The 27,544-nt window shown below is 39.4% G+C and overlaps 1 protein-coding gene across 1 annotated transcript; it reads left to right on the top strand.

Moving 5' to 3' along the window:
• The first annotated feature begins 270 nt into the window (after positions 1 to 270).
• On the top strand, positions 271 to 25,142 carry LOC136885775 (COMM domain-containing protein 2). The gene is made up of 6 exons (XM_067158513.2): positions 271 to 629; positions 2,360 to 2,437; positions 7,326 to 7,408; positions 8,878 to 9,051; positions 12,180 to 12,400; positions 24,669 to 25,142. Exons 1-5 carry the CDS (start codon positions 563 to 565, stop codon positions 12,390 to 12,392), a joined length of 615 nt encoding a protein of 204 aa, XP_067014614.2. The 5' UTR covers positions 271 to 562; the 3' UTR covers positions 12,393 to 12,400; positions 24,669 to 25,142.
• The last annotated feature ends 2,402 nt before the right edge of the window (positions 25,143 to 27,544 follow it).

The following is a 27,544-nucleotide window of genomic DNA, read 5'->3' as shown; positions in this document are numbered from 1 at the left end:
GTTTCCCGTATGAGAACAGTCTGCTCTAGCAAACTAGGGTTATTATGTGATATAGTGAAGATCAGTGTTTTGTGTTTTCTACTTGCCAGCTCAAGCATCAATTATTGAACTGAAGTTTTTTATTTATACTAGTGTGTTTACATGAGTAAGCGAGTATTGACTGGGTGAAATGTCGTAGACACAGCCCATAAGCATCAGCAAGCAAGCAAGCAGATAATCCCCACTCTGCGTCACGATACAATTCCTGGGTTGGCACCCCGGTAGGAAGAGGAAGAAGAAGACGTTAATGAAAGAGCAAGTGCTCCCAATCAAAGAGGATGCTCCTAATGTTTTAATTTCCTGTGTATCTTGCATGATCTGACTATATAGTTTCAATTCGTGGTGACCTTAAGGACTCAATTGCATGTTTATTTTCTGGCTGCTACCTTAATGGGCACAAATGTAAAACAAGAAGCCCAATTTACATCACGAAGAAGAAGTGTTAAGACCTGTGTACAGTACTGATTCTTTACTCGAACTCCGGCTGAGACCAGTCAGAAACGGAGAAGTCTTTACTCTCAAAATGTTGTTAATTCTGAAAGACGATCATAAACAACACTTGAGCATACTTATATCGCAAACAGAACAAGGTATAAAACATGAGGTTATACAGTGTAATCAGAATGTCAGGATGTTGCATGAAGAGTTGCTTATCGGATATAACAGTTTTGCCTAATAAGAACTAAATTTCTCCTAAAATCTGGTTTGACCTAAATATATATTTTTATCCATTACTTGGGAGATGTCATGCCTTAATACTGGAATTAGATTGTATATGTATCGAAACTGAATGCAGCATGTTTTTCCCACCATTCTTGTTTATAGTAATTGAAGTGTTATATTTATCGTAAGGCGTGAGGAGGCTGTTATCATATAATGCAATCTTTCCTTTTATATACTCCATGTTAGGAAAATAAAAGTATATTCTACTATCAGTTGCGAATAGTTGTGTATTAATAGTTGTATCTTTATTATGAAAGTGACTCACCCCTCGGTCAAACTCTGACATGAGCAGTGTGCCTCCAGTAACATCAGTAATACCTGGTATAAGCTGAAAAAAGTTTCTTCATCCTCTTGCTGTGGCCTGTTTGTAAGCAAACTTTGGCAAACATGTTGGTTATTGTAAGTTTGTTGACAGTAGCTTGGAACAGTTTTTTCACTTGACTTTCCAAACCACTGTCTTAAGTTCTGCTGTCTTGATGTCTTTCTGTGAGTTTCCAGGCTTACACACCATAGGAAAGGACAAAAGGGATGTAACATCTAACCACTTGTGCTTGCAGGGACAACTCGGATCATGACTGTGGAGGACTGACATCACAGAGTTGAAAGCTACTCTGGCCTGATCAATTTGGCTCCCCTTTTTGATGGAGTGATTCCAGGTTTCATCTGTTATTGATCCCAGATATTTGAACTTAAATGTACATTCCAAATGTCTGAGAATACTGACAGTAAGCATGGTGTCATCTGCATATTTAAAATTGTAAGGAGGGTGTTTACGATTATCCATTCTTGGATGTCTGCTACTGCTTCTCTGAAAATTTGCTCTGACTAGATGTTAAAGATCATCACAGAAAGAATGCAACCTTGTAGAACTCCTTGCTGAATGTCAATATTGTTGTCAGCTGCTCATGGATTCCAGTGTTCGACTTCTGTTTCCAATAGACCTCAGCAATTTTTCGGAGAACTATGTTATTGATTCCAGTGCCTTTAAGAACTTTGATAATTTTTTTTTGTATTGGGCTCGATCGAGAACCCTTCAGAATCAGCTCTTTCTACTAGTGACTGAATGCATTCCCAGACTTTTCCTGAACCCAAACTGCATTTCACTAAGTTGTTCATTGACTTTGTTGTGAATGAATTTTATGCAGAAATTGGAACCAAACTCGATTTGAACCAGTCAGCAGGGTTAATTCCTTTGTCATACACTGCTGAAAAGTTTCTGTGACAGTTCCTTTCCATTCTGCTTGAGCATTTTGAGAATATCCACATGCACTTCACTGGGGCCTGGGACTTGGTTGTTACCATGGCTGCTTTAATGCTCCATTGACCTCATCATTAGTGATTGGCAATCCTGCTGCACAGTCTCCCATGCGTGATGAAGGTCTCTTCTGTTGGCAAACGACTCTTCTTCATAGGCCAGGCTGTTTGGCTCAGACGGTGGAGGCACTGGCCTTCTGTCCCCAACTTGGCCCTTTTGTGAAATAGAAACAGGAGCATCAGTTTGTTAATGGATGAATTAACTAAATTTGTTTATTCTTCAGTTTTCACACTTTTAATAGGCCTGATTCTTCTAATTTTTTTGGTATTTTTTTTCTTTCAGTATTACAAGATTTCTGTAAACTTGCTCTGGATTATTTGAAGAAAGGACCTAATATAAAACTCTACCAGACTGCTGCTCGTAAGTATTTCAGCCATACAATGTCAGAATGTGTCAAAATTATTTATTCTAGAAGGGATGATGGCAAAAGTTGACAACATGCTACCCAAGGTTTGTAACAATATAGGGAAGTAGAAATTATTGAAATCTTACTTGGAATTCCTTTCAGAGGAGAGATTTGTTTATTGCGATGTCCAGGAACCCGCAGAAGTACATTTACTTTTATAACCTGAAAAAGTGACAGCACTCGCCATTCTCTATTGCTGAAGTACCTACTTGCATTCCTATTGGCCAATTAAATCAATTTAAATGTAAAACCTCCTCCTGTTCAATACGTTGTAGTATATTACATCTATAAAGATGATATATCTACATTAACCATACATGTTTAACCCATTTTTGGAGTAGTCTTCAGTGGAAATTAAGTCTTAAAAACGGAGCAAAGCAAAGTCATCTCCATATAGACCATGAAGGCCCTTGGAGGGGTGGAAGGTAAAGGCTTCCACTATCCATAACCTTGGCACTTGATGGGGTAGAGTGGTTGGCTCTACGCCCGACCACCTTTGCCCCCAGGAATTAACCTGGTACTCATTTTTGGTGTAGGCTAAGTGAACCTCAGGGCCATGTGCACCTCCGGAAGTGGAAATCTCATTTCTTAAATGTTTCGAAGTCCTGACGGGGGAATCCAACCCACGTCCTTCTGGGTGAACCGAGCATGCCTTTACCGCCTCGGCCAGGCAGCCCCTTCTTAAAAACATAAGTTACACAAAAGAAACCCACTATTTTTAAATAAACTATGTAACGTGGCTTATTCAGTTCTTGCGGTGGTGTCCTAGTGACATATTATTGATTCCTAATTAGAATCACTGTCTTGTCTTCTGTATATACAAAACGTAGAAGCTGATCCACTTACGTGTTTTGAATTATTCTTTACTAACAATATTTTTAAACAATATATTAGTTCTTGTAACAATGTGGAGTTTGCTTATTGTTTACCGGTGGTGGTGGTGATTATTGTTTAAAGAGGAAGTACAACTAGGCAACCATCCTCTATATAACACTAATCAGAGGGAAAACTGGAAGGAATCCGACACTTCGAAAAATGAAGATATCGGTCAAAGAAAGACAAGGGCCATGAAGGGCGTGAAAATGATAGACCGAGCTCGATAGCTGCAGTCACTTAAGTGCGGCCAGTATTCGGGAGATAGTAGGTTCGAACCCCACTGTCGGCAGCCCTGAAAATGGTTTTCCGTGGTTTCCCATTTTCACACCAGGCAAATGCTGGGGCTGTAACTTAATTAAGGCCATGGCTGCTTCCTTCCCACTCCTAGCTCTTTCCTGTCCCATCGTCGCCATAAGACCTGTCTGTGTCGGTGCGACGTGAAGGAACTAGCAAAAATAAAAATTTCAAAAAATGAAAGACTCCCTAGCCCTCGCACACCTAATAGCGTCAGGGTCGGAAAAGAACAAGAGTTGACCAAGAGAGGTCAGATAGGATAGATGAAAGTGAGGAGCCTGGCACAAGTAAGTGGAAGCAATGCCAGGACTCAGCTAAGGGCCCCATGGTCGCCAACTCACGCTCCAAAATTCAGAGCCCCTGGGGCCCCTTTTAGTCGCCTCTTATGACAGGCAGGGGATACCGTGGATGTCATTGTACCGCCCCCACCCACGGGGGGAAATTTTACCATAGATATGGACTTCAACATAAATTTTATGTGTGTTAGTATTGGGCAACTAGTGAATAATGTTAGTATTCTAGGGTTCATAAATTTGCATTTCTGGCAATAGGGAACATGCATAATCCGGGGTTTTAATTAAAAATATGCTAATCTGATTCAAAATTTCATGCAGAATTCAAAAATGTGATCCGAATGTACAAATAATAACTCCAAACATGATAAAAATCTACGAAAATGTCACGTCACGCAAGTACGCGATCTCATTGGTCTGACGTCATCGTACAGGTTGACTGAATTAGCAGACGAAATAACACATAGTGCGCTGTGAGAAGCAGGATACACTTCGCGTATTTCTACTTTACGTTAGTGTCTAGTATGATTAAATTCGAGGTCTATACATCGGATAATAATCTGAGTGGTATATTTTAGACTTAAAATGAATCCTGCGCAGACAGTGAGGCAGAAAACTTATAAATGGTGTAGAGTTCCGATGTGCAATAGCACATCGCATACCATGCCAAACAAATTGTTTATACATGTTCCAAAGACGCTAAAACTAGGGAGAAATGGATTTTGGAGAGCCGGAGAAATGCTGGTGATATATCGGGAAAGTCTACAGTTTATTTTTTTGAAGATTTTAACGTAAGATGAATTTGTTTGAATTTTCAAATCACTTTTCCATGTCCGCTGTTCTAGTGGTAAAACTTTAAATTTTAATGTATGATGCTTTATTTAAATGCTTCAATTACATCTTGGAATATGAAAGTAATAAACAGTGCATTAAATAATGCTGATTATTAAAGTATTCTCCAAACCTAACCTATGTTTTGGGTGATCCATGTCAAGATAATAAATCAAAGGGGTTATGAACCATTTTGACAGCTCTAATTCTACCAATATATCTTGGCATGGGACAGTTATGTATGCCTTTATTAATGAGCTTAATTGGTAAAGAAATTTAGGCTATATCTAAATACTCTATAATGTAACAAAGAATAGGCGTGTACATCATGAAAGGAAACAACGTGCATTTAACAAATGTATAACTCTACACAAAACCAATGCTTGTTTGTTGGGGTCTTATAAGTTAACAATGCTCAATTATAATAATAATTATCATAATATTAATGAAATAAATACCATAATTGCACACAGGTGAAAATAGTGATGTAGGTGTTTAAAATATTATCCAACTTAGCCTAAGTTTTAGGTTATACAAGCCAAGTCAATAAACCGAAGGGTAAAAATACCGCGCGAGTTGGCCGTGCGGTTAGGAGCGCGCAGCTGTGAGCTCGCATCAGGGAGATAGAAGGTTTTGAACCCCACTGCTGGCAGCCCTGAAGATGGTTTTCCATGGTTTCCCATTTTCACACCAGGCAAATGCTGAGGCTGTACCTAAGGCCACGGCCGCTTTGTTCCCATTCCTAGGCCTTTCCTGTCCCATCGTCGCCATAAGACCTATATGTGACGGTGTGACGTAAAGCAAACAGCAAAAACAAAAAAAAAAAGTAAAAGTCACAGCACCCAAAGACATTTTTGTATTGAGCGACTAAAATGTCACCAGGACACTTTTCTTTCCTGATATGCTCAGCTTGTTAAAAGCCAAATGTAATTAATGTTATTGGCTTCACGCCCCGCTAACTACTTCTACGATTTTCGGAGACGCCGATGTGCAGGAATTTAGTCCTGAAGGAGTTCTTTTACGTGCCAGTAAATCTACCGACACGAGGCTGACATATTTGAGCACCTTCAACTACCACCGGACTGAACCAGGATCGAACCTGCCAAGTTGGGGTCAGAAGGCCAGCACCTCAACCGTCTGAACCACTCACTTGTGAAAACTAGATGAAGTCATATTTATCTTTATCATGTTTAACTTTTTCCCTCCACAAAGATATTTAATTCTCTTTCATGGGCCCCGGAAGTGGGTAGGCCAGTTGCCCCAACCATAAATATATATTTTTTTCAGAAATGATAGGTTATAGACCTACAGTACTATGATCTTTCTTTCTTTCCTTCTTTCTTTCTTTCTTAATCAGTTTATCCTTCAGGGTTGGTTTTCTCTCGGACTCAGCGAGGGATTTCACCTCTACCACTTCAAGGGCAGTGTCCTGGAACGTGAGACTTTGAGTATGGTGATGAAACTGGTGAGGAGGGCCATTACCTCGCCCAGGCGGCCTCACCTGTTATGCTCAACAGGGGCCTTGTTGGAGGATGGGAGGATCGGAAGGGATAGACAAGGAAGAGGGAAGGAAACGGCCGTGGCCTTAGGTGCCTGGAGGAGAAGTAGGAAAATACGAAAAACCACTTCGAGGATGGCTGAGGTGCGATTCGAAACCCTTCTACTAAGTTGACCTCCTGAGGCTGAGTAGACCCCGTTCCAACCCTCGTACTATTTGTTTTCAACTTTCATGGCAGAGCTGGGAATCGAAACCGGGCCTCCGGGAGTGGCACACATTAACCACTACATCACAGAAGCGGACTAGTACTATAATGCTACCTATATGTTTATGTTAGTGCTGAAATCCGATTTCTTACTTTACTAATGCTGAAAGCCCGAAAATGTAATGTTATTCTTTAATAGGGGAATCAGTCTAGAAGGAAATGTTGAAAGTGATGTGATATCTATCCAGGTTCGTTGTTATCCTAATACTATGGGGTACAGTATATTGCACGTATATAAAAGACGCCACTTACAAACTTGCTTGTTATCCGCTAATTTCTGCGGCCACAAAAGTCACATTTTTCAAGAATGATGACATCTACACATGGTAGATTGTCTGACTGTGCTGTTTTGAACCTTTCTTCTGTCATTTCGAAGTTATTCGCGATCATGAGTAATAAACAATCGGCTTTTAGCAACGGCTGATGCACAACGGCTGGTAGAGCTCCATGCGGTACTGGATCGTGACGTCACAGCGCGCCGCTTACGTCAGAGGCCGTTTCACTCGCCTTGCGGAAAGGCACTATTAAATATTTTTTTAATGGTATAAAACAAGGCAACATACCACAATGTAATACGTTTACGTACTATTTCATTGGTGTACTTTTCAAAAAAAATATTTTTGAAAATGATGCATGTTCCCAATTGTGTATGTTAGCAATATGTATTAAAAGATCAAAATCTGGGTCCTGGTGATCAAGAAATATTTTCATAAAAAGAAATGTTCATTGGTTGTAGACTTAGTAGGTAAGAGTAAAACTGTTTTTCCTTCAATTTTTCTTTCTAGAAAAGCTGAATGTTCAACAAGAAGTTATTCGAAATGCTGTCGAAGGCTTGGTATTTCTTCTTGTGGAAAGCTGTAAGCATAAGGTAACGTAAGCAAGTATATTTTAGATTTCTTTGTCACCATTACTGTCCATTGCCTATCTTTGATTTTCTCCTAATCTCATTCCTCTACAGTAGGCCTGTAGGCCTGTCCTGTGGGTACCTTAGAGCCCAGAATATATCTTTCTAGCACCCTCCAAATGTTCACACACCAGAGAATTTAAAAAAAATCTTTTTCCAAGAGATTTATTGTATCATGGTTGAAAATACTATGATTCGGGAATATATAAACTCAAATGCTTTGAATGCAAGAATACATACATAGGACAATCTGGCTGCAATTTTAAAGTTAGATATTTGGAACATGTGAATGCTGAAAAACATAGAAGATTCTCAGCTATGGGATCACACATGACTGCCACAGGTCATAAATTTACCAACATAGAACAAGACCTGACCATCATAAAAAAGTTAAAAAAGGGCAGCTTAATGAACACATATGAAGATCTATACATTCATCTAGACCAACTTGTAAAGAAAAATGATAACCTTAATGAGGCTGTAGAATATAAAAATCCATTATATTATCAAATTCTAGTATATTTGAAAATGTTTGAGAAAGATCACGAAAAAAGAATTGGAATTTCTCCACCTACAGATAGACCTACAACTTATTCCTCCTCAGTTGAAGCTATAGGTGACAGCAAGAAGTTCTTGACACACCTATATGCCCCGCTCCTCCACCTCCTCATGGGGAAGGGTAAGGAAGAACGCATCATCAATATTACACCCAATGCAAAACTGTGACAGAATGACAGGAGTTACTGTTCCAAAGGAAAGCAGGCTTAATAAGATTTGACAACTAGGAATTAGTTATATTTTCATCTGCATTAATAATAAGAGCCACACTGTGATATCTGGATTTCTTCATTTCGACAATTACTTATAAATTGTATAATTTTAAATTTGTAAATTGACCTTTTTTCATGAATTATTAAGAAAAGAATATTCATTAGGACATATTCTCTATGGAATATTGTACAAGTGTTTCCTTGATGACTGCTTTCTATTGAAGAAATAATTTATATATTTTCTCTTGAGTTATTTGTTTGTGCTAATGTTGTCAATCGTATGTTAATTTTAAGGACACTTCCTCTAAAGCATTACTTTGTCAATTTATATATTTTTCATCTAAACAGTGTTATGTGGCTGAAGATGTTGATAATATCCGAAACATGTACCACTTTTAACCATTAAAAATTGCCTTAAGCAATCATTGTATCGACTAGGTGGAAAATAAATAAATACTTAATTGTGAATCTATAGAAGTGTGATACGGACCATGAAGCTGATTTTATGTAATAACAGTTTGGTCGCATCATTGACTGATAACAATTCAAAAAAATGTTCACCTGTTCTTATCTTTCCTTTACACTCCTAATGGGTTATATATATTTTTTAAATTGTCTGCCTTAGGGTGTAAATTGATATGTCTCTTTGTTTGGATTTGACAGTTGAGCGATATGGACTTTCGGGACTCGATGCTGACGTTGGGATTTGCTGAAGGTCACCAAGGAATATTGAGTGCTTTCTATGAAGCCAAGAGGGACGAGATTCGGCAGATGCTATCTCAGTTCACTCTCGAACTACCTCACTACAAGAACCTGGAGTGGCGGTTTGAAGTCCAGGTAGAGAAGTTAACTTATCAGTGTCCTGCCATTGTTTTAATCTTATTACTAGATGACCCGGTGAACTTTGTACCACCTCAAATGGATTTGATTGTAACTCTTCATAAGCGATTATTAATCCTAATCAACCCTCCAACTCCAGTTCATTGGGATCGATAATATAACCCGTATCTTGTACGGTTGGAGTTTTGTTTGGTTATTATATGAAACTCGTTTGTAATGGAAATTAATTCAATATCTTTTATTTACGTGCCAATACGACTATTTTCATTATTCGTCGCTTGTTGGTCGCATGTGAAGTAGCTCGCCGCGCATTTCACTGATTTTGACGACCTATATCAGCTTGTCCTCTCCTTGGCATTGCAGTGAACACTGTAAAACGACAGGGAATTGTTTTCACAGTCACTGAAATCTGTCGAACTTACTTTGAAAACTTTACAATATTGAAATTTGTGGTTATGTCTAAGCCTGCAGAGTCAATTTATCTTAATAGAATGGCTGATGAAAATTAATATTTGCAAAACGTAATTAAATTCACGTTCATCAAATGTATTCTCAAAAATCCACTACCTTTTTTTACGAAAGAACGATTTGAAACTTAACGATTTCACACAAACGCACGGAATGAATTACAGTTGTTCATGGCGCAGCTGTTTCACATTGTACCATGAATGCCATCTATTGAAAGTAAACGGAAGTGGCAATTCGCGTACAAAATTACCAATTTTGATTTTTCGTTTTTTCGGCTGTTCCTTTGGGTTTCTTGTAATGTTTTTTCCTTAAACCACCCGAGTATTGAGGCCGAAAAACAAAAAATATTCATATCGGTCGAGCCATTTTCGAGTTTTTGTGAGACCAACGCATGGCAATTGATTTGATATCTTATTTGTTCCTTTTTATATTCCCATCTGTTCGTGACGTGATATGACCCTAGTTTGTTCCTTCCATTGCTTATAATGACGTAGATGGAACCTTTTCTTCTTCCACCGCGCAGCTGTGAGCTTGCATCTGGGAGATAGTGGGTTTGACCCCCCCACTGTCGGCAACCCTGAAGATGGTTTTCCGTGGTTTCCTATTTTTACATCAGCAAATGCTTGGGCTGTACATTAATTAAAGGCACGGTCGCTTTCTTCCCGCTCATAGCCCTTTCCTATCCAATCGTTGCTATGACGTATCTGTTTTGGTGTGACGTAAAAGGTATTATAAAAAAATTTTGGAAACTTTTCCTGCTGTCTCAGTGAATGATGTTTTCTGCTTTACCGGCCATGTTAACTAAGCCGAGAGGCATTTTATGAACCAAGAAGAAAGTCAAAATGAAAATCGGCTTACACTTGCGTAAATACGGTAGTCCTCATAAACAAACACACACGTCTACCGGGGATGTGATAAAATGTGTAGTTTCTGAAACTGAAAGTAATTTTTGAGTTATCTCAACTATCAGTAGCCTGTATGCTGGATACTTGTTTTATGTGCTGAAAATATTTTTAAAGTAGGTAATAATATTTTTCCCTCCTCCTGCAAATGCTGCAAAAAGTGAATTAATAGCCTTTACCTCTAGCCGATTAATTTTTTTAGTACAAGTAATATGACATGTTTAGCCCATATTGTCAATTTTGTTGATAAACTTAACCATGGTAGGTTAATATGGTTGTTTGATCCATATTGACTTGTCTGAATCTATTACAGAACTATTTAAAATAGTTTTTACTTGAGTCTGCCTTGTCAATACACCTTATAATGAAAAGAAAACTATTTATTTTACCATACATGTTTTGGGAATTCATCCATTCCCTTCAAAAGTGGTCAGTTCAAAGAAGGGTCTTAGTGTGCCATTTGACAACAATGTGGTGACATGAAATCCATTGGAAACATCTCATCGTTTTTCAAGTACAAAAGAATCTTACGTTTGCTGACACACAGGTTAAGAGAGAAAAATCATGACTAGTAGTTCAGGCTTGGTTCTATGTTGCTATTCATAAAATGTGTTCCATTAGTGGTTTAATGGATAATAAACACTGTGTGGTAAAATTTGGCTGTTAACACAGAGGGAACTTTTCATGTGGTGCCATCATAAGTTGAAAAGATGGGCTTGGGTCGTATGGTTTCAATTGTGGAGTAATAAACCTTGCCAGTCGTCATGTGTCTTGGCAGGCAAGCTGTGTGCTGTGTATGGATTGATGGCTAGAGGTAACAGCCAGTTTATACTATGCTAATTTTACTATTTAACTTTCGTTCTTCGCTAAGCCGATGATGTCCCGAAGAGGGACGAAACATGTACCCATAACTTCACTTTAAAAATAAAAACTTTTGTTAGTATTGTGAAGGTGGAACTTTCAACGTCACTATCTTTAAACCAATTTTTTAAAATCAGGCTATATACGTGAGGCATTCATTACATAATGCAACACATTTTATTTCTTGGCCAATTTCGGTTTTAAGAAATTGGAATTTTGTTAGGGACATCATTGAATATTCCCACTTCATCTCGTAGAATTTCATTAATTTCCGATAGGTGGCAGTGCTATAACTAGCCTTCAGCTTGGCGTCTGTAACGGAGGTGCGTACCAAACACAGAGTAGTTCTTGAGTTCCTTTTGGCAGAAAACGTTAGCATCACAGATATTCAAAGGCTCATGCAGAATGTCTACAGAGACCTGGCAGTGGACAAAAGCTTGGTGAGCTTTCCCCTCGGCATTGCAAGACCTCACACAAGTCTGCGCACCCGACAGGAGCTCAGAAAACTTTGGTGGACTGTTTGTCCGCATCCACCGTACAGCCCGGATCTCACGCCTTCTGACTCCCATCTGTTTGGCCCAATGAGGGATGCACTCCGCAGGAAGCCCTGCATAAAGGATGATGGGGAAGTTAATCAATGCAGCACGACGTTGGCTCCGATATCGATCAGTCGAGAGGTACCATGCAGGCATGCAGGCCCTCACATTACGTAGCATTGAACGGAGATTATGTTGAGAAATAGCTTATTGTAGCAAAAGGATTGGGAAATAACATAGTGTATTTGAGTCCTCGATAAAACCAACCTGCTTTTAGAAAAAAATGTGTTGCATTATATATAGAACTCCCTCCTAAACTTCTGTGATGTGCATTTGATGTATCTGATGTGTCTTTCAGGTGGCATCCAGAGCTTTACATCACCAAGTAACACCTCTAATTACAATGAAGCTGTCGTTAGAGACGAAGGGTCCTGACTTGATCTCCACGACACAGAACTTGTGCCTACAGACAGACCCCACAAACCTGGTGCACATGACTCAAGTACTGGAGGAGGCTCTGGCGGAGGCAAAGAGTCAGCATACGAGACGGATCCAGCGGAGTATAAAATAGTATTTATGGTGGGTTATATTGTGTTTGTAAATAAAATGTTGTTTAACATGTTTACTGTGTATTTGTAGAGCATGACATACCCACCAACCTGAGAAAGATATTTGCGTGAAACTCTATAAAAGTTGTAATAATTTGAATGTTTGAGTGCTGGTACGACAAGTTCTATCAAACTCATGGACTTATCCCACTCACGTGTCCGATGCATGACCCGCACGGTGGTTGAAATGGAGAGGTAATACTGGTCATCGGGCGGATCATGCGTCGGGCGCGTTGGCAGATCACTGTGCATTCTCTACTGCGGATAACAAACAGATGTACGATTACAAGCATAAATATGTATTCATATTTAGACTTCTCTATTATACAATTATATGTCAGAATGTCTTTATCATTGGAAAATTCCCAACTGCCAAGGCGTTATTTCTTCTGTTGAAGTGTACCCTTTATTGTGATGTTGAAGGAACTAAGGAACTGTATTATTGGCCTTCTGAACAACATATGAATAAAATGATAACATAAGCATCATGACAGTCAAAAATGATTACTACAAGTTTTCTTTCATGTTACTCATTCATATGAAACAGGAATGAATGACACTTTCAAGTTCAGTCCTTTCACTGAACTTATTGTATTAGGGGGATTTATTTCTAAAGCGGAATGCCTCATGATTCTCTAGGTGTAATCATAAACAGAAAATACAGTGTCTTATGTCTCATTGAAGTTGTCTTGTTGCTCAAAGATCCCAAAAAGGATGACAACGTATGACGAAAACTGTATGTATGTATTTGTTTGTTTGTTTGTTTGTTTGTTTGTTTGTTAGCTGTAGTACCCGGCGTTGCCCGGATAGTTTCTGAATATTTACCTTTAAGATTTGCATTACCAGTTAGTTCTGTGTGATGTGAATTTTTATAGAATTCCTTTTTTGACTTGCAGATTGATATGTTGTTATGATCTATTATGTAGTTTAAAAATTATATATATGTGTTTGATTTCAAGTTTTAGATTATTTAATTTTCGAGTAAAACTTCGTCCTTATGGAAGCTCGAATCGACTGGGAAGTATTTGATCCTGTCAAAAATTAGTAAGTGATAACTATACGTATTTAGCCGTCGCACTATAGATACGATGTACAGGATTTCAACTGTCAATGAGACTGTCCCCCTTCCGCCCTCCACCACTAAGAGATATAAAATCTGGATTGTCACCATTAATCTCAGTGACCCAGAAAACTGTAGATTAGACACTGTTTTCGATTATTTTTATTTCTCACTGCCCCTCACCCACACCCCAAAGGGGGCTGAACATGAATTTAAAAAAATTCGGAGTGTCACTAATTATTTCAGCTACTACGAAAACTATGGATTCGATAATATTCTAGATTATTTTTATACCACCCCCCTCGCCCCCTGCCCATAAGGGTGCTAGGGGTGTCTTACCCTCACGCAGTTTGTCTCCTGATACTAATTGATAAGTGTACCAAGTTTGGTGAAATTGCTCCAGTGGTTTAGGAGGAGATTTGTCATTTACACACTCGCACACCCATGCACACACATACATCAATTTTTATATATAGTAAGAAGAAGAAGATAATATTTTTATATGTAGTTTTTCGATTAATTTTATATCTCACCCCCTTCGCTCCCCACTTGGACTTGCACAAAATCTGGAGTAATACTATTCATCTCAGAGACCCTGAAATCTATGGATTTGAAACTGTTTTTAATTATTTATATATCTCACCCCCCCCCCCCCCCCTTGCTCCCCACCTAAAAGGGGGTTGGACTTTTAAAAAATTCTAGAGTAATACTTTTCAACTCAGCGACCCCAAAAACTATGAATTCGGCACTATTCTCGATATTATTGTACCTACCCCCCCCCCCCCTCGACCCTCTCCCTTAAGGGTGCTAGGGATGGCTTACCCCCCACAGTACTCGTCTCCCGATAGTAAGTAATACGTGTACCAAGTTTGGTTGAAATTGCTCCAGTGGTTTAGGAGGAGATGTGTCATTTACACACACACTTCCATTTCTATATATAGTAAGATTTGTATACTCGTACTTCACCCCCTTTCCATCCCCGCCCAAAGGAGTCCTACGAGTGCCTTACACAACAGTATATTTTTTCCAGATATTAAGTCTTATTTGTACCAATTTTGGTTGGCAGCCATGCCCAAACGTACATACATAATCTCACTGCTCTAGAATCCTGGAGCTGACGTTGCCATGGTTACGGCAGTTCATTTCTTTATCCGATTCCTAGAGCAGGGGTAGTGTGGTGCCAATATCTCCATAACGGTTGGTTTTAGGGCCTTAAAACATGGTTTTTGGGCCCATAGGGCTTACCGAGTTTTGTTCTTTGCGTCAAAAGGATTAAATTGAGCTTTGTCTCATCCTTATACGACAAATTCGATATTTTGCCTATAATAGTATAAGAGAAAAACGGTTTTCCTATAAAACCCCCGTCTTTTCAAAGATTTTAAAATGATATGCATATCGAAACCTTCCCCGGGGTGAGTATACTCTAAATATGAAGTTTGGTTGAGATCTATCCAGCCGTTTCGACGTGATGGTGGAACAAACAGACAGACACGAACAACTTTATTTATAAGATTTGGCGGTACTCAGGCTATGAAGCCAGCTATTCTGTCCGACCATACATACACCTACATGAAGAGTTAAATATACACTAAATTATCTACAGTTTAATATCTTAAGGTATCAATTAAATGTTTTAATTAATCTAATACTTAGCTATGATCTAATCCTACTATGTTATAAGAAATTATTATTATTTATTAACCAGGTTTGACAGAGTTTCTTAAAGCGGAGGTGGTTTGACACGCTACTAATTTCAGCAGGTAGGGAATTCCAAATTCGGCTGGCAGCGACTATAAATGATCTACTGTAGCCAGTTGAGCGGTGAATGGGAATGCTTAGTACTGCGGTGGATGATGATCTGGTAGGAATACTAGAAGGTGATGCTAGGTAATGGAATTGTGTGGCAAGGTATTCAGGTGTGTTAAGGTTCAGTATACGATGTAACAGGGAAAGAGTGTGTAAATTTCGTCGCTCTCTTAAGCGTAGCCATGAAAGCCTAGCAAATGCGGGAGAAATATGGCTAAACCTTGGTATATCTGAAATAAATCGAACGCATGCGTTATGTGCCTTTTGGAGCTTGATGGAAAGTGAGGCGTTCAGGTTACTGTATACTACGTCACAGTAGTCGAATATTGGCATTACCATACTTTGGATAAGCAGTTTTCTTACATTTTGGAGGAGTAAATCTCTCAGATTTTTAAGAGGATGTAAGGAATAAAACACTCGCTGACATATACCTGTTACAAGATCGTTCCAACTAAGGTTTGTATTCATTATTGTTACGATGTTTTGTGGATGTGCAGAGGTGAAAGAAGGTGCTGGGATGAATAGGTCTCGATATACGAAATTAAAGTTAATTGAAAATTTAACAAGGTTTTATTTTCTTTTCAAGATCAAGAAATAACAAATATAACAGGTACTCAGTAGCCTAGCAACAAATCAAGAATGTACAATTACAGTTGTTACAGGATTTGGGCTCCGAGACCCAGACACACAATTCTTGAGCAATTAGCCCAACTTTACCCAAATACAAGGTTTGACAAAGGGGCAGAAAACCCCAATCATGCCCAGGAGCACTTGCTCCCTATTACTCAGTAAAGCCTGCTCAAGGCACACAGAAACCAAATTTAAGAAAGAGCAACCCGCTCTCAAAGTTCAAGCTTATCAAAGGCCACACCAAACTCCACCTTCAAGCTGTCCTCCAAGCACATGAAAACAGGGGTAAAAATACCCAACCTACTGAGGCCTATTCAATAAAGAAACGGAACAATTACATGGTATTTGTCAAGAAGCATATTGTTATTTAAATATGCGGTTATTTGTCTGTGAACTATTTTCTCCAAAATTTTGGACAGAAATGGCAAAATGCAAATGGATCGAAAGTCTTTGGGTTCCACGGGATTGTTGGTCTTGAGGAGTGGGCGAACAATTGCATATTTCCAAAGGGAAGGGAATATGCCGGTTATCAGTGAGGTATTTATGATGTGGGTTAGAGTTGGTAGGATTACGTCTAGAGTTTTTAACAGTAACTGTGGAACAATCTCGTCACATCCTGTCGCAGTTGTCTTTATTGATCGTGCAATTTGTCTCACTTCTGCAGGAGTTACGAGAGAAAAATATAACTCTTCTCCTCCATTGTTATAGTATTGCCATTGTGTAGAATTTTGTTAATCGTCTGTTCTTTTGTTGTCTCGTCAATGTTAACGGGTCTTGTAGTAAAGTATTGGTTTAAATCATCCAGTGATATTTTAACGTCAGCAGTATGTATTTTATTTCCGCCTATGCCCATTTTTTAACGGTTTTCCAGATTATTGTCGTGTTTCGGGTTAGCAAAATGTTCTGTGAGTGTCTTATTTTAGCATTCCTTACGGCCTGTGTGGTCCTGTTACGAAGGGTCTTGTACAGGTCAAAATCGTTTGGTATTTGGCTAGTTTTAAATTTTCTGAAAGCTTTGTCTCTCTCTGTCATTAAGTCTCGTATTTCCTGCGTCATCCATGGAGCCGCAGGGCGTGTTACACGAGCAGTGCGTTTTGGCGCGTGTTTATTAAGAAGAGCTAGCAGTTGTGTGTTTAAGAACTCCACTTTATCATCTATATTATCTAAAATATGGACATTATGACAAAGTATGTTTGTAGCATCTTCTAATAGGGCTTCGTTATTTATACTTTTTAGATCTCGGAATGTAATTAATTTAGGTCTGTACTTGGGGCATTTAAGTGAATAAGCTAAATAAATTAAGTCGTGATTGGATAGTCCGCAAACAGACATTTGCCCGTGGGTCAGTACCCTGTCAGGGTTATTCGTCACAATTAAGTCCAGTAATGTATGTGACGTGGCTGTGTGATGTGTTGGGTTAAGTGGCAAAATCCTCATGTTACAAGATTTAAATATGTTGATTAGTTGTTTAGTCTCAGTCATTTTGTCATTAAGAATGTCAGTATTGAGGTCTCCTAGTAATAAAACATGCTCATACCTGGGTAGGAGGTCAAGTAAGATGTTTTCAAGGTCGGTGATGTATCCAATCTTTGGTGGGCGATACACAACACTCAGTAAGCACTTTACACCTAAAGCCTCAATATCAATGAACATGAACTCGGGCCTTGCGCAGTATTCACTAGTTGTTTTGTAAATTATTTTATATTTTAGGTCGTTCCTAATATACATAGCTACTCCGCTGCAGGCTTTACCTGTGCGATCATTTTGGATCAAAGTATAATTTTCGAGGTGGACAAGAGAATCTGACAACCAAGGTTTCATCCAGGTTTCCCTGTTCATGACGATGTGAGGGTTGACATTAGGAATAATGTTATGGAGTTCGTGGAAGTGAGGAATTAGACTTTGAATGTTAGCATGTACTACCTGTAAGGAATTTGGAAAGTTGTTAAAAGCATTTGTAAGGGGATTAGTACAAGGAGGCTGTGTAGGTATGGGAGTGGAGATTCTGCTCAGCTGACCACCAGTAACCTTGTCGAAAATAGAAGCATGTTCAGCACTCTCGCTTTGAGTTGCCAACCTGTACGCTATCTTGCCTAGTTATTATATGTAAATCTAATGAAGATATAATCTAAAAGTAATAGTTTGAATAGTAATTATAGTCTAGTAATTAAAAGTATAGTGTCTAAGTTAGTTAAAACTGTAAAATGTGTAGTGCCATGTTAGTTTCGGTCTGTCGGTTTATTTGATCCTGTCCAATTCCGCTCGGCTCGACACACGATATTTTACACCATTGTGTTTCACAATAATCGTACTGTCTATTGTCCAACAATTGGACACAGAAAATCTAGTGATAGCTTCTTGCAACAGTTTCATCCTGATTGACGTGAGGTCTTCTCTAATTGTTTTGCCCATTCCTTTCAGTTTTTTTTTAGATTTGAATAGTTCGTTCCGTTTGCGGTACGACACGAACTTCATTATTATCGGACGTGGCTTATCTGTATTCATCTTGCCTACCCTTTGACTTCTGTCTATGTCCTCGTGCGTTAAATGTATTCCAATACTGTCAGCTAGCTCGATGACAATTTTGTCCGTGTCCTCACCACTCGATTCCCGCACCCCAGACACGCAGTGATTGCCGCCGCTGATATTGTTCGACCGGGCGAGTTGGCCGTGCGCGTAGAAGCACGCGGCTGTGAGCTTGCATCCGGGAGATAGTAGGTTCGAATCCCACTATCGGCAGCCCTGAAAATGGTTTTCTGTGGTTTCCCATTTTCACACCAGGCAAATGCTGGGGCTGTACCTTAATTAAGGCCACGGCCGCTTCCTTCCAACTCCTAGGCCTTTCCTATCCCATCATCGCCATAAGACCTATCTATGTCGGTGCGACGTAAAGCAACTAGCAAAAAAAAAAAAAAAAGATATTGTTCGAGAGCATCGGTTTTAGTTTCGAGCTGCTCCCTGAGGTCTGATATTGTCTTGTCTCTGGCTTCGAGTGCTTCCCTTATCTCCTCGATTACTTTCATATTAAAATCTATCGTAGCTTTAAGTTGGTCTATAACGGCCCTGGCTACCTGGTCTTGTATGATGTTTGCTAGCGTGGCGAGTGTTTCCTTGTCTCTCAGGGCGCGCTTCACTGGGCTGTCCGTTGTTACTACCTTTCCTTTCCCTGGCATGGCTGTTTACAAGAAGGATTATGTTCTTAATTACTTGTGATACACTTTGAACTGGCTGTTCGTAGCACGGTAGTTTTACTTATCACTTAGTTGAAAGTTCCACATGTAAATGCCGATCTTACACCTTCAAATCACTGATAAACCTGGAGACTGAAACACACGCTGCTAAGCACTGGTCGCCATTTTTGAGCCCGGGAAACTGAATAAGCATGCACAAATCTGGCTAAGGATGAACCTGCTAGTAGATTGGACTTACACAATGTGCAGGATGACAAGGAGAGTCTTCCTTACTATGCAGGAAACCTATAATTAATGTGTTCTAGCTCCCGTCCCATGACACATTAGGTGCGTTATCCACACACGCTTACAGGTTACCCGTTTTCTGGAAAACACAGGGAAATGGACTTGTCACGTCAAAATAACATCTTAATATGTATCCGCGACGCGAGTCATATCCAGCGACTAGTACTTTGAGAGAGAGAGAAAGAACATGAGCGATAGTGTAATTCCAGGTCTTGGTGACACATTTGGTGTTTACCCGACAAGATTAATTAAATCTCAGCCATAGACGCCCAAGAGTTTCGGTTTACTCGGTCTGCCATCTAGTAGGCCTAGAGTAAAACAGGTTACTTATTCAAACAGCACTCCCATTTGTTACAGAAACTGGAATCTTATTCCTGAGTTTCTGGGTACTAACCCGTATGCTTCTGTTTAGAAATTGGCAAGCTCACTCATGCCAATTTCAAGAATAAGGTCCCTTATGAACACAGGCATTAGTTTGAAGAGTGATTGACTGATGGCTTGCTGTGAGCAATGCAGTTCATTCTTATTTACAGTGGGATTATACCGATAACCCATTTCACAGAATGGCACTTCATGACAAGATATAGCTCGTTTGACTTATGTTACATTCATAATCTATTAGCTTCATTGTCTGCCTTGATGATTCTAGTATACACAAATATAAAGGCGGGAACTTTCCACCTAATCAATACTTTTATTATACAAGGTGTCTAATATCACAGTACTGGTTTCGACCTTTTACTTAGGTCATCTTCAGCTGCTGAAGAACCTGCTAGTAATAATGTACAATACTAAAACATTACTTAATCTAATCATGAATGACACATAGTTCATTAAAATGATATTCTATAGTGTTAAAATATGCTTCAGGATGTAGTTCTCGTTGTCTAAAATGTTCAATAGAATTCCTGTGACACACTTAAAAATGTCTTGAACTGTGTTGATAAGCAATTATTTCCGTTTATTGCTCAGGGTAGGTTCTAAAATGCATTAATGACCTATAGTTGTGAAGAATAGTCTAGTATGTTTGCCGGTATATTGAGACTCTGTTCTTGATGAGTGCACACGCTCATTTACTCAATCTATTATTGTGCAATTAACCTACTTAATTTTATACTAAAACGTCATAATGTTGAATTACAAGTTGCTATGTTTTAAAGTGTCGGCGTCGTTAGTAGATTTGGTAAGTGCGAATGCTCCCCTCATCATACTCGTGTTCCATTGGACTATGTCAAGTAATCTGTGTGGGAAAGAAAAAGAAAAGGTGAAAAGTGATTTTACTAGTAGAGTGTGTCTATTGAATGTGTTTTGAAAATGAAATTGTGTGTTACTTACGTGCAGTTCTTAGCTTGATGTTGTGTGTTTGTCGGGAGCATGCCATACACTGCTTCGTGAACGTCGGGGACTAGCTATTGTAGCATTGAAGGGGGAGAGGTAGTGGGGCGAGGGAGGCAGCTCGTGGAGGGGGCAGGGTAGCGCGGGGCGTGTCTTTTGGAGGTTCATTTGTATGTATTGGATTTTGTTTATTAACTCTTTTTAAACAAGTGCTTTTTAAGAAAGGGATAGCTGTATTAAAGAGGATATTTACTTTATCTGTGATCTCGTTCAGGTTAAAATTAGGATTGGCATACTGGTCCATACTGATGTAGAATTCTTCCAATATATTGAGCAATGGGCCCTTGGGATTCATGCTTAACATTTCCATATCATTTTCGATACTGGTAAATTTATGTTTATAATCTTCTACATGTTGTCCTGTGGATGAGAAATCATTGTGTTTTATGGCATTGATATGTTAATTATATCGGATAAAAAAGCTTCTGCCGGTACGCCCGGCATAACTGGCCTCACAATGATTACATTTTATTCGATATACTCCTGAATGACTATATTTATTATTTTTATTGACGGATTTAGTGTTATGTAAAATATTGGCATTATTGTGTGTGGTTTTATAGGCTATTCTCAAGTTGCGTCTTTTGAAGATGTTAGTTTTGGGGTGGATGAAGGTGGTGTTGAAAGTGAAGAGTGCATAGTCTTACCTGTGAGTAGTACCATAATGTGTGGAATACCGCAAGTCTATGCTACTTTTGATTGGTACCGCAGCATGACAAATATCATGGTTCTACTTTCCTAGCGATGAGTACCATTATGAGGGGCCGATGACCTGGATTTTGGACTCCTTTAGACTACAAGCATCATCGATTCAGTATTGTGCTTTAGAAGCTGTTCTTTGGTCAGTAATACTATTGCTTAATGCTAGTGTCTGGGAATGTGGGGCATTGCGGGTCGGATCCACTGGTGGTTTTAAATTCATATCCATCCATTCATTCTTCGTCATCATGTTTTGAATTCTGGTCAGTGGATCATTTTGGACTTTTAAATTGTCATTACATTTTCGTCTCATTTCGTACCATTAGGGGCCGATGACCTAGATGTTAGGCCCCTTTAAACAACAAGCATCATCATCTTCATCAGTTTGTTGCTCCTTTTGCACCTTTTTTGTGAGATTACTACATGTTGCAACCTTTTCCCTTCTATTTCATGCTTCAGCACTTTTATCTGCATTTTTAAAAGATTAAACCTACATACATACATTATCATTAAAGACTGTTATGCCTTTCAACGTTAAGTCTGCAAGCCTCTATGAATTTACTAAATATGGCCACAATCCTCTATTTGCAACTAGTGCTGTGGCCTCATTTAGTTCTATACCTCTTATCTTTAAATTGTTAGAAACTGAGTCTAACCATCGTCGTCTTGGTCTCCCTCCATAACAGAGTCCATTATTCTCCTAGGTAACCTATCCTCCTCCATTCGCCTCACATGACCCCACCACTGAAGACGGTTTATGCGTACAGCTTCATCCATCGAGTTCATTCCTAAATTAGCCTTTATCTCCTCATTCTGAGTACCCTCCTGCCATTGTTCCCACCTGTTTGTACCAGCAATCATTCTCGCTATTTACATATCTGTTACTTCTAACTTATTAATAAGATATCCTGAACCCACCCAGCTTTCGCTGTCGTAAAGCAAAGTTGGTCTGAAAACAGACTGATGTAAAGATAGTTTCATCTGGGAGCTGACTTCCTTCTTACAGAATACTGTTGATCACAACTGCGAGCTCACTGCACTAGCTTTACTACACCTTGATTCAATCTCACTTATTATACAGGGTGTTTCAAAAATTATATACGTATTACAAAGTATTATTTTGTCGAAACTATCGATCGCTTCGGCTCGGCTATTGGAGAAACGAATACATAGTCTACTTTATATTAATAGCCACTAGATGTCAGTTGTCTTCTGTTTTGCTTGGTAAGCGTCATATGTTTGAAATGGCTACTCCACAGTAGAAATCATTTTGTGTTCTCGAGTTTGCGAAGTGCAATTCCGTGATTACAGTGCAAAGACGTTTCAGGTTGAGGTACCAAATCGATGTTCTGAATGGGTGGAACATTCGCAGATGGTATCGACAGTTCGTAGATACAGGATGTGTATGTAAAGGAAAGAGTCCTGGCCGCCCTCGTGTTCCTGAAGAAAATGTTGCACGAATTGAAACTGCTTTCCAACGTAGTCCTTCAAAATTAACTCGTCGTGCCAGTCGGGAGTTACAACTGCCTACAACAACAATTTGGCGTGTTTTGAGACGTCGGTTGGTTATGAAGCCATACAAGTTACAGCTGTTACACGCTCTGTGTCCTGATGACAAACGCAAACGTGTGGCATTTTGTAACAAGATTTTTGATGCTATTGACAATGATAACACTTTCGCACAACGCATCGTGTTCAGTGATGAAGCGACTTTTCATGTTAGTGGTCAGGTGATCAAACGCAATGTTCGAATTCGGGGCCTACATAACCCACATGCAATCATTGAACATGTATGAGATTCGCCCAAAGTCAATATGTTTTGTGCGATATCCCGATCATCTGTTTACAGTTAATTTTTCTTTGATGGAAACACGGTTAACAGTAACGGTAACAGTATCTCACTATGTTACAAAACTGGTTGTTTCCGAGGCTGCACAAAGACAACATTTTTCAACAAGATGGGGCACCCCTTCACTGGAGTCGCCAAGTGCCTGAATATCTGAATGAAACTCTACCGAACCGTTGGATTGGTTGTCAAGGAGCTGGCGACTTAGCATGTCTCAGCTGGGCTCCATGGTCACCGGATTTGACACCCTGTGACTTCTTCCTGTGGGGTTTCGTTAAAGACAACTTTTATGTACCACCACTCCCACAGAACGTGGAAGACTTGAAGAACCGGATCCGTACTGCCATAACATCAGTGACGAAGGACATGCTTGCCCAAGTATGGGAGGAATTTGAGTATCGATGTGATATTGTTTGTGTTGCTGATAGAGGACATATTGAACATCTGTAATCTGAACTTGAGAGGTTCATAAATATGTGTGAAGTTTCATATTCGTGTGTCTTACAGTTGAATATATGCATTCGAAATATGTATATTCTTTTTGAAACACCCTGTATTACCATCCTGGGGGAACACACAACCTAAATACTTGAAATTGTCGACCTGTTCTAGCTTTGTATGACCAATCTGACATTCAATTCTATTGAATTTCTTACCTACTGACATCAATTTAGTCTTCGAAAGGCTAATTTTCATACCATACTCATTGCACCTATTTTCAAGTTCTAAGATATTAGACTGCAAGCTTTCGGCACAATCTGCCATTAAGACCAAGTTGTCAGCATAGGCAAGACTGCTTACTACATTTCCACCCAACTGAATCCCTCCCTGCCATTTTATACCTTTCAGCAGATGATCCATGTAAACTACGAACAGCAGAGGTGAATGATTACAGCCTTGTCTAACCCCTGTAAGTACCCTGAACCAAGAACTCATTCTACCATCAATTCTCACTGAAGACCAATTGTCAACATAAATGCCTTTGATTGACTTTAATAATGTACCTTTAATTCCATAGTCCCCCAGTATGGCGAACATCTTTTCCCTCGGTACCCTGTCATATGCTTTCTCTAGATCTACGAAACATAAACACAGCTGCCTATTCCTCTTGTAGCATTTTTCAATTACCTGATGTATACTGAAAATCTGATCCTGACAGCCCCTCTGTGGTCTGAAACCAAACTGGTTTTCATCCAACTTTCTCTCAACCACTGACCACACCCTCCCTTCCAAGATGCCAGTGAATACTTAATGTTTTTTCCTCTGATTCAACAGATTTTGTTGGGTGAAAATTTTGATAAAATCAAATGCTTTACATGTGTTCTAGACTCAACAGAGGCAGAAGTCATCAGGCACGCCCAACAGTTAGTCAACAACAAAGACCTAGTGTTTGAACTTTTTGCAGTGCACGGCTACAAGTATTTGCGTGATGTGGTTCAGAGTTTGGAAGAAGTTGATGAGTGTTAGGGAGAACCTTGATGGATTTGCTTAAGACAAATTCAAATTAAATTTGAAGAACAATCCAGCTGTAGAAATCTTTGTAACTTTGACTGAAGTCCCTTTGTGAGTACTGACAAGATAGGCTTCATTGGTTTCTGTACTTGTTGAGTGGAGTTTCTCTCACTGTATGAGAATCTACCACGCTGAAAGCACCAGTAACGTAACTATCAAAAGCATTCAAATGTGTGCAATCCAATATAACAAATTTATTAATTATAGAACCCATTAAATGGGATAAGGAAAGTTCATGCAACTGTTGTAAACCTCAATAACTCGTTTTCATCAACACCTTTTTTGCACCATGTATTTTTTAGAACTATTTATCCCACCTTTCTGACCATATTTTCCACCTTAACCCTTTCCTGCCCACATTTTCACTCTGCTTATCCCCAGGTTTCAACCTATTATTTAGCAAAAACTGAAACAGACCGTATTGTTTCAGAAAAAGTTAAATACAGTAAAAGCTATTGATCACAATGAATTCAAATTTTCAATAACATTAGAAAATATACCATCACATCCATTTCTCTGTTTATTGAGTCTTAATGTGTTTTTCACCCCCTCCTCGTGATACTCGAAACAGAGACAGTCTGCATTTGTCACATTCCCATGTTGTCTGAATCCCTCAAAACCAATAATCACGTGATTTTGGAAGTGGAATGATGCCCATGTATATAAGATTTTATTTCATCTGGGCAAGTGTCTTCCCATTCTGTTTTTATCTTACCGGAATGCGACTGTTTGAAGGCTGCATTGTTATATGCGCAATAGGCTATGTCACTGAATAATTTTTCTCCTCCTAACATACGTAAAACACAATCTCTTTCCCCTAATACTCTTTCCGAATTATGCGCAGGTTCATCATCCATTTAATCATTCGGAGTAACGAAACGTAATATTTGTGTTACCTGAATTGCCGTGGCATCGCCATCAGGTCCAATTTATCGATATTCGTTTTCATTCATATCACTGTTATCACTAAAATTATCTTCGTTGATATATTATTCACTCATTAAAAATTCACCTGCACCCCTACTCAAGGATTCTGTGTCACTTTTTTCGCCCATATTCAGCTCAGTTTCAATATAAGCGATATTCAATCCTGCCATGTTTACGAACGAAACAGCTGACCCGCGCTCGCGGAAGTTCAGGACCGTTGCCTAGGCAACGTCAAGACAGATTATCTCTCTTCCCTTATTTCCTAAGACTTGTAGATTGCACTGTGTGTTCATAAATGCCTTGTAAACACTTCACTGATGAGAAAAATAAAAAACTATCGCACAGATCGCAGACGAATGCAGATAATGCTGCCGGGCGCTTTTGGGCGCTAAGGACCGGAAGGCTAAACGAACAGTCGGGCGCTTTCAGGCGTTAAGGGCCGGAAAGGGTTAAAATCCTTCCCTAGTTATTACCAAATGCGTCCAAACAGGACCAACGTGCTGTTATTCTGTTCTTGGCTGCTGAAGAACAAACACCGGTGGATGTACATCGGAGAATGAAGACTGTGTATGGGGCAGGATGTCGAAGTGGAATGGTGCACCAAGTTCTGCGGGTCGTGTTTCGGCACGAGACGCTGGTCAATCCAGGAGGTCGGCCTCGTCCATTACGGAGACACTTCAGCACCCGCCCTGTAGTTTTGATCTCTTCCCGTGCGATTATCACACCTTCGGTCCCCTCAAAAAGGTCTTGAAGATTCAACACTTCCTGTCAGGCAGGTGATTACAGACTTCTTTGCGCAGCAGGACACGGTGTTTTACCAGAGAGGAATCTTGAACCTGGTGCGTTAGTCGGATGAGTGCCTCAGTGCTTACGGCAATTTTGGCATCCCGATTCAGGGCTGTATGGCCGTTGAATGGAAACTTTTTGCTCGCTCCTTATAATTAAAGGAAAGAATTAGCTGATAAGACAACAGGGCGTGTACAAAATGCTTTTTTTAAATTTTAATAATTCCTGTACTGTAATTCCTCACCGCAACTGGGAAACTGGAGACGCTTAACTGATGATGATAATGACTGTAATTCATAGTTTCAGCCAGTTAAAATGTAATGTTTATCTCCACACAAAGTGCGGGGGAGGGGGTTTGGCGTCCTCCCCTGCCCCCTCCCAATCCAATCGCTGCCACTGATCTGAAGCACTAGTGAAGCCATAAGAATTCTTCTAATAATGCATTCAGCTGTCACTTTCTGTAAAGGATTTGAGACATCAGTTAATAGTTATTGATTTCTGTGTTCTGCTTTACATAAAGTACTGTGTTGTAAGTGTCCAACTGGGGGACTGTCAAGCTAAAGGGCTCAACATGTGCTTGGATCTGGAACTTAACGTAATGAACTCCTCCTTTGTCTCCATTCGAGCTAAGAAGAGAAACAGAAATAAACACAGATATTCATACATTTCTAAATAATTTGAGTGTGATTTGATAGAATCTGATGATGTTCTTTCAAGAACCAAAAATGTCATGCAACTCTCCATTCCACCCTATCCTGTGTTAACCTTTTCATTTCTTTGTAACTACTGCATCCTACATTTGCTCTAATCTGCTTGTCGTATTCACACCCAGGTCTACCCTTACCACCTACACTTCCCTCAAAAACCAACTGAACAAGTCCTGCGTGTCTTAAGGCGTGTCCTATCATTCTGTCTCTTCTTGTCAAATTCCTGCCAAATCGATCTCCTCTCACCAATTCGATTTAGTTTCTCTTCATT

The sequence above is a fragment of the Anabrus simplex genome, chromosome 14 (assembly GCF_040414725.1).
Source record: "Anabrus simplex isolate iqAnaSimp1 chromosome 14, ASM4041472v1, whole genome shotgun sequence".
NCBI lineage: Eukaryota > Metazoa > Arthropoda > Insecta > Orthoptera > Tettigoniidae > Anabrus > Anabrus simplex.
Note: the sequence above shows the minus strand (reverse complement) of the source record. Positions and strands in the feature narration are given on the sequence as shown.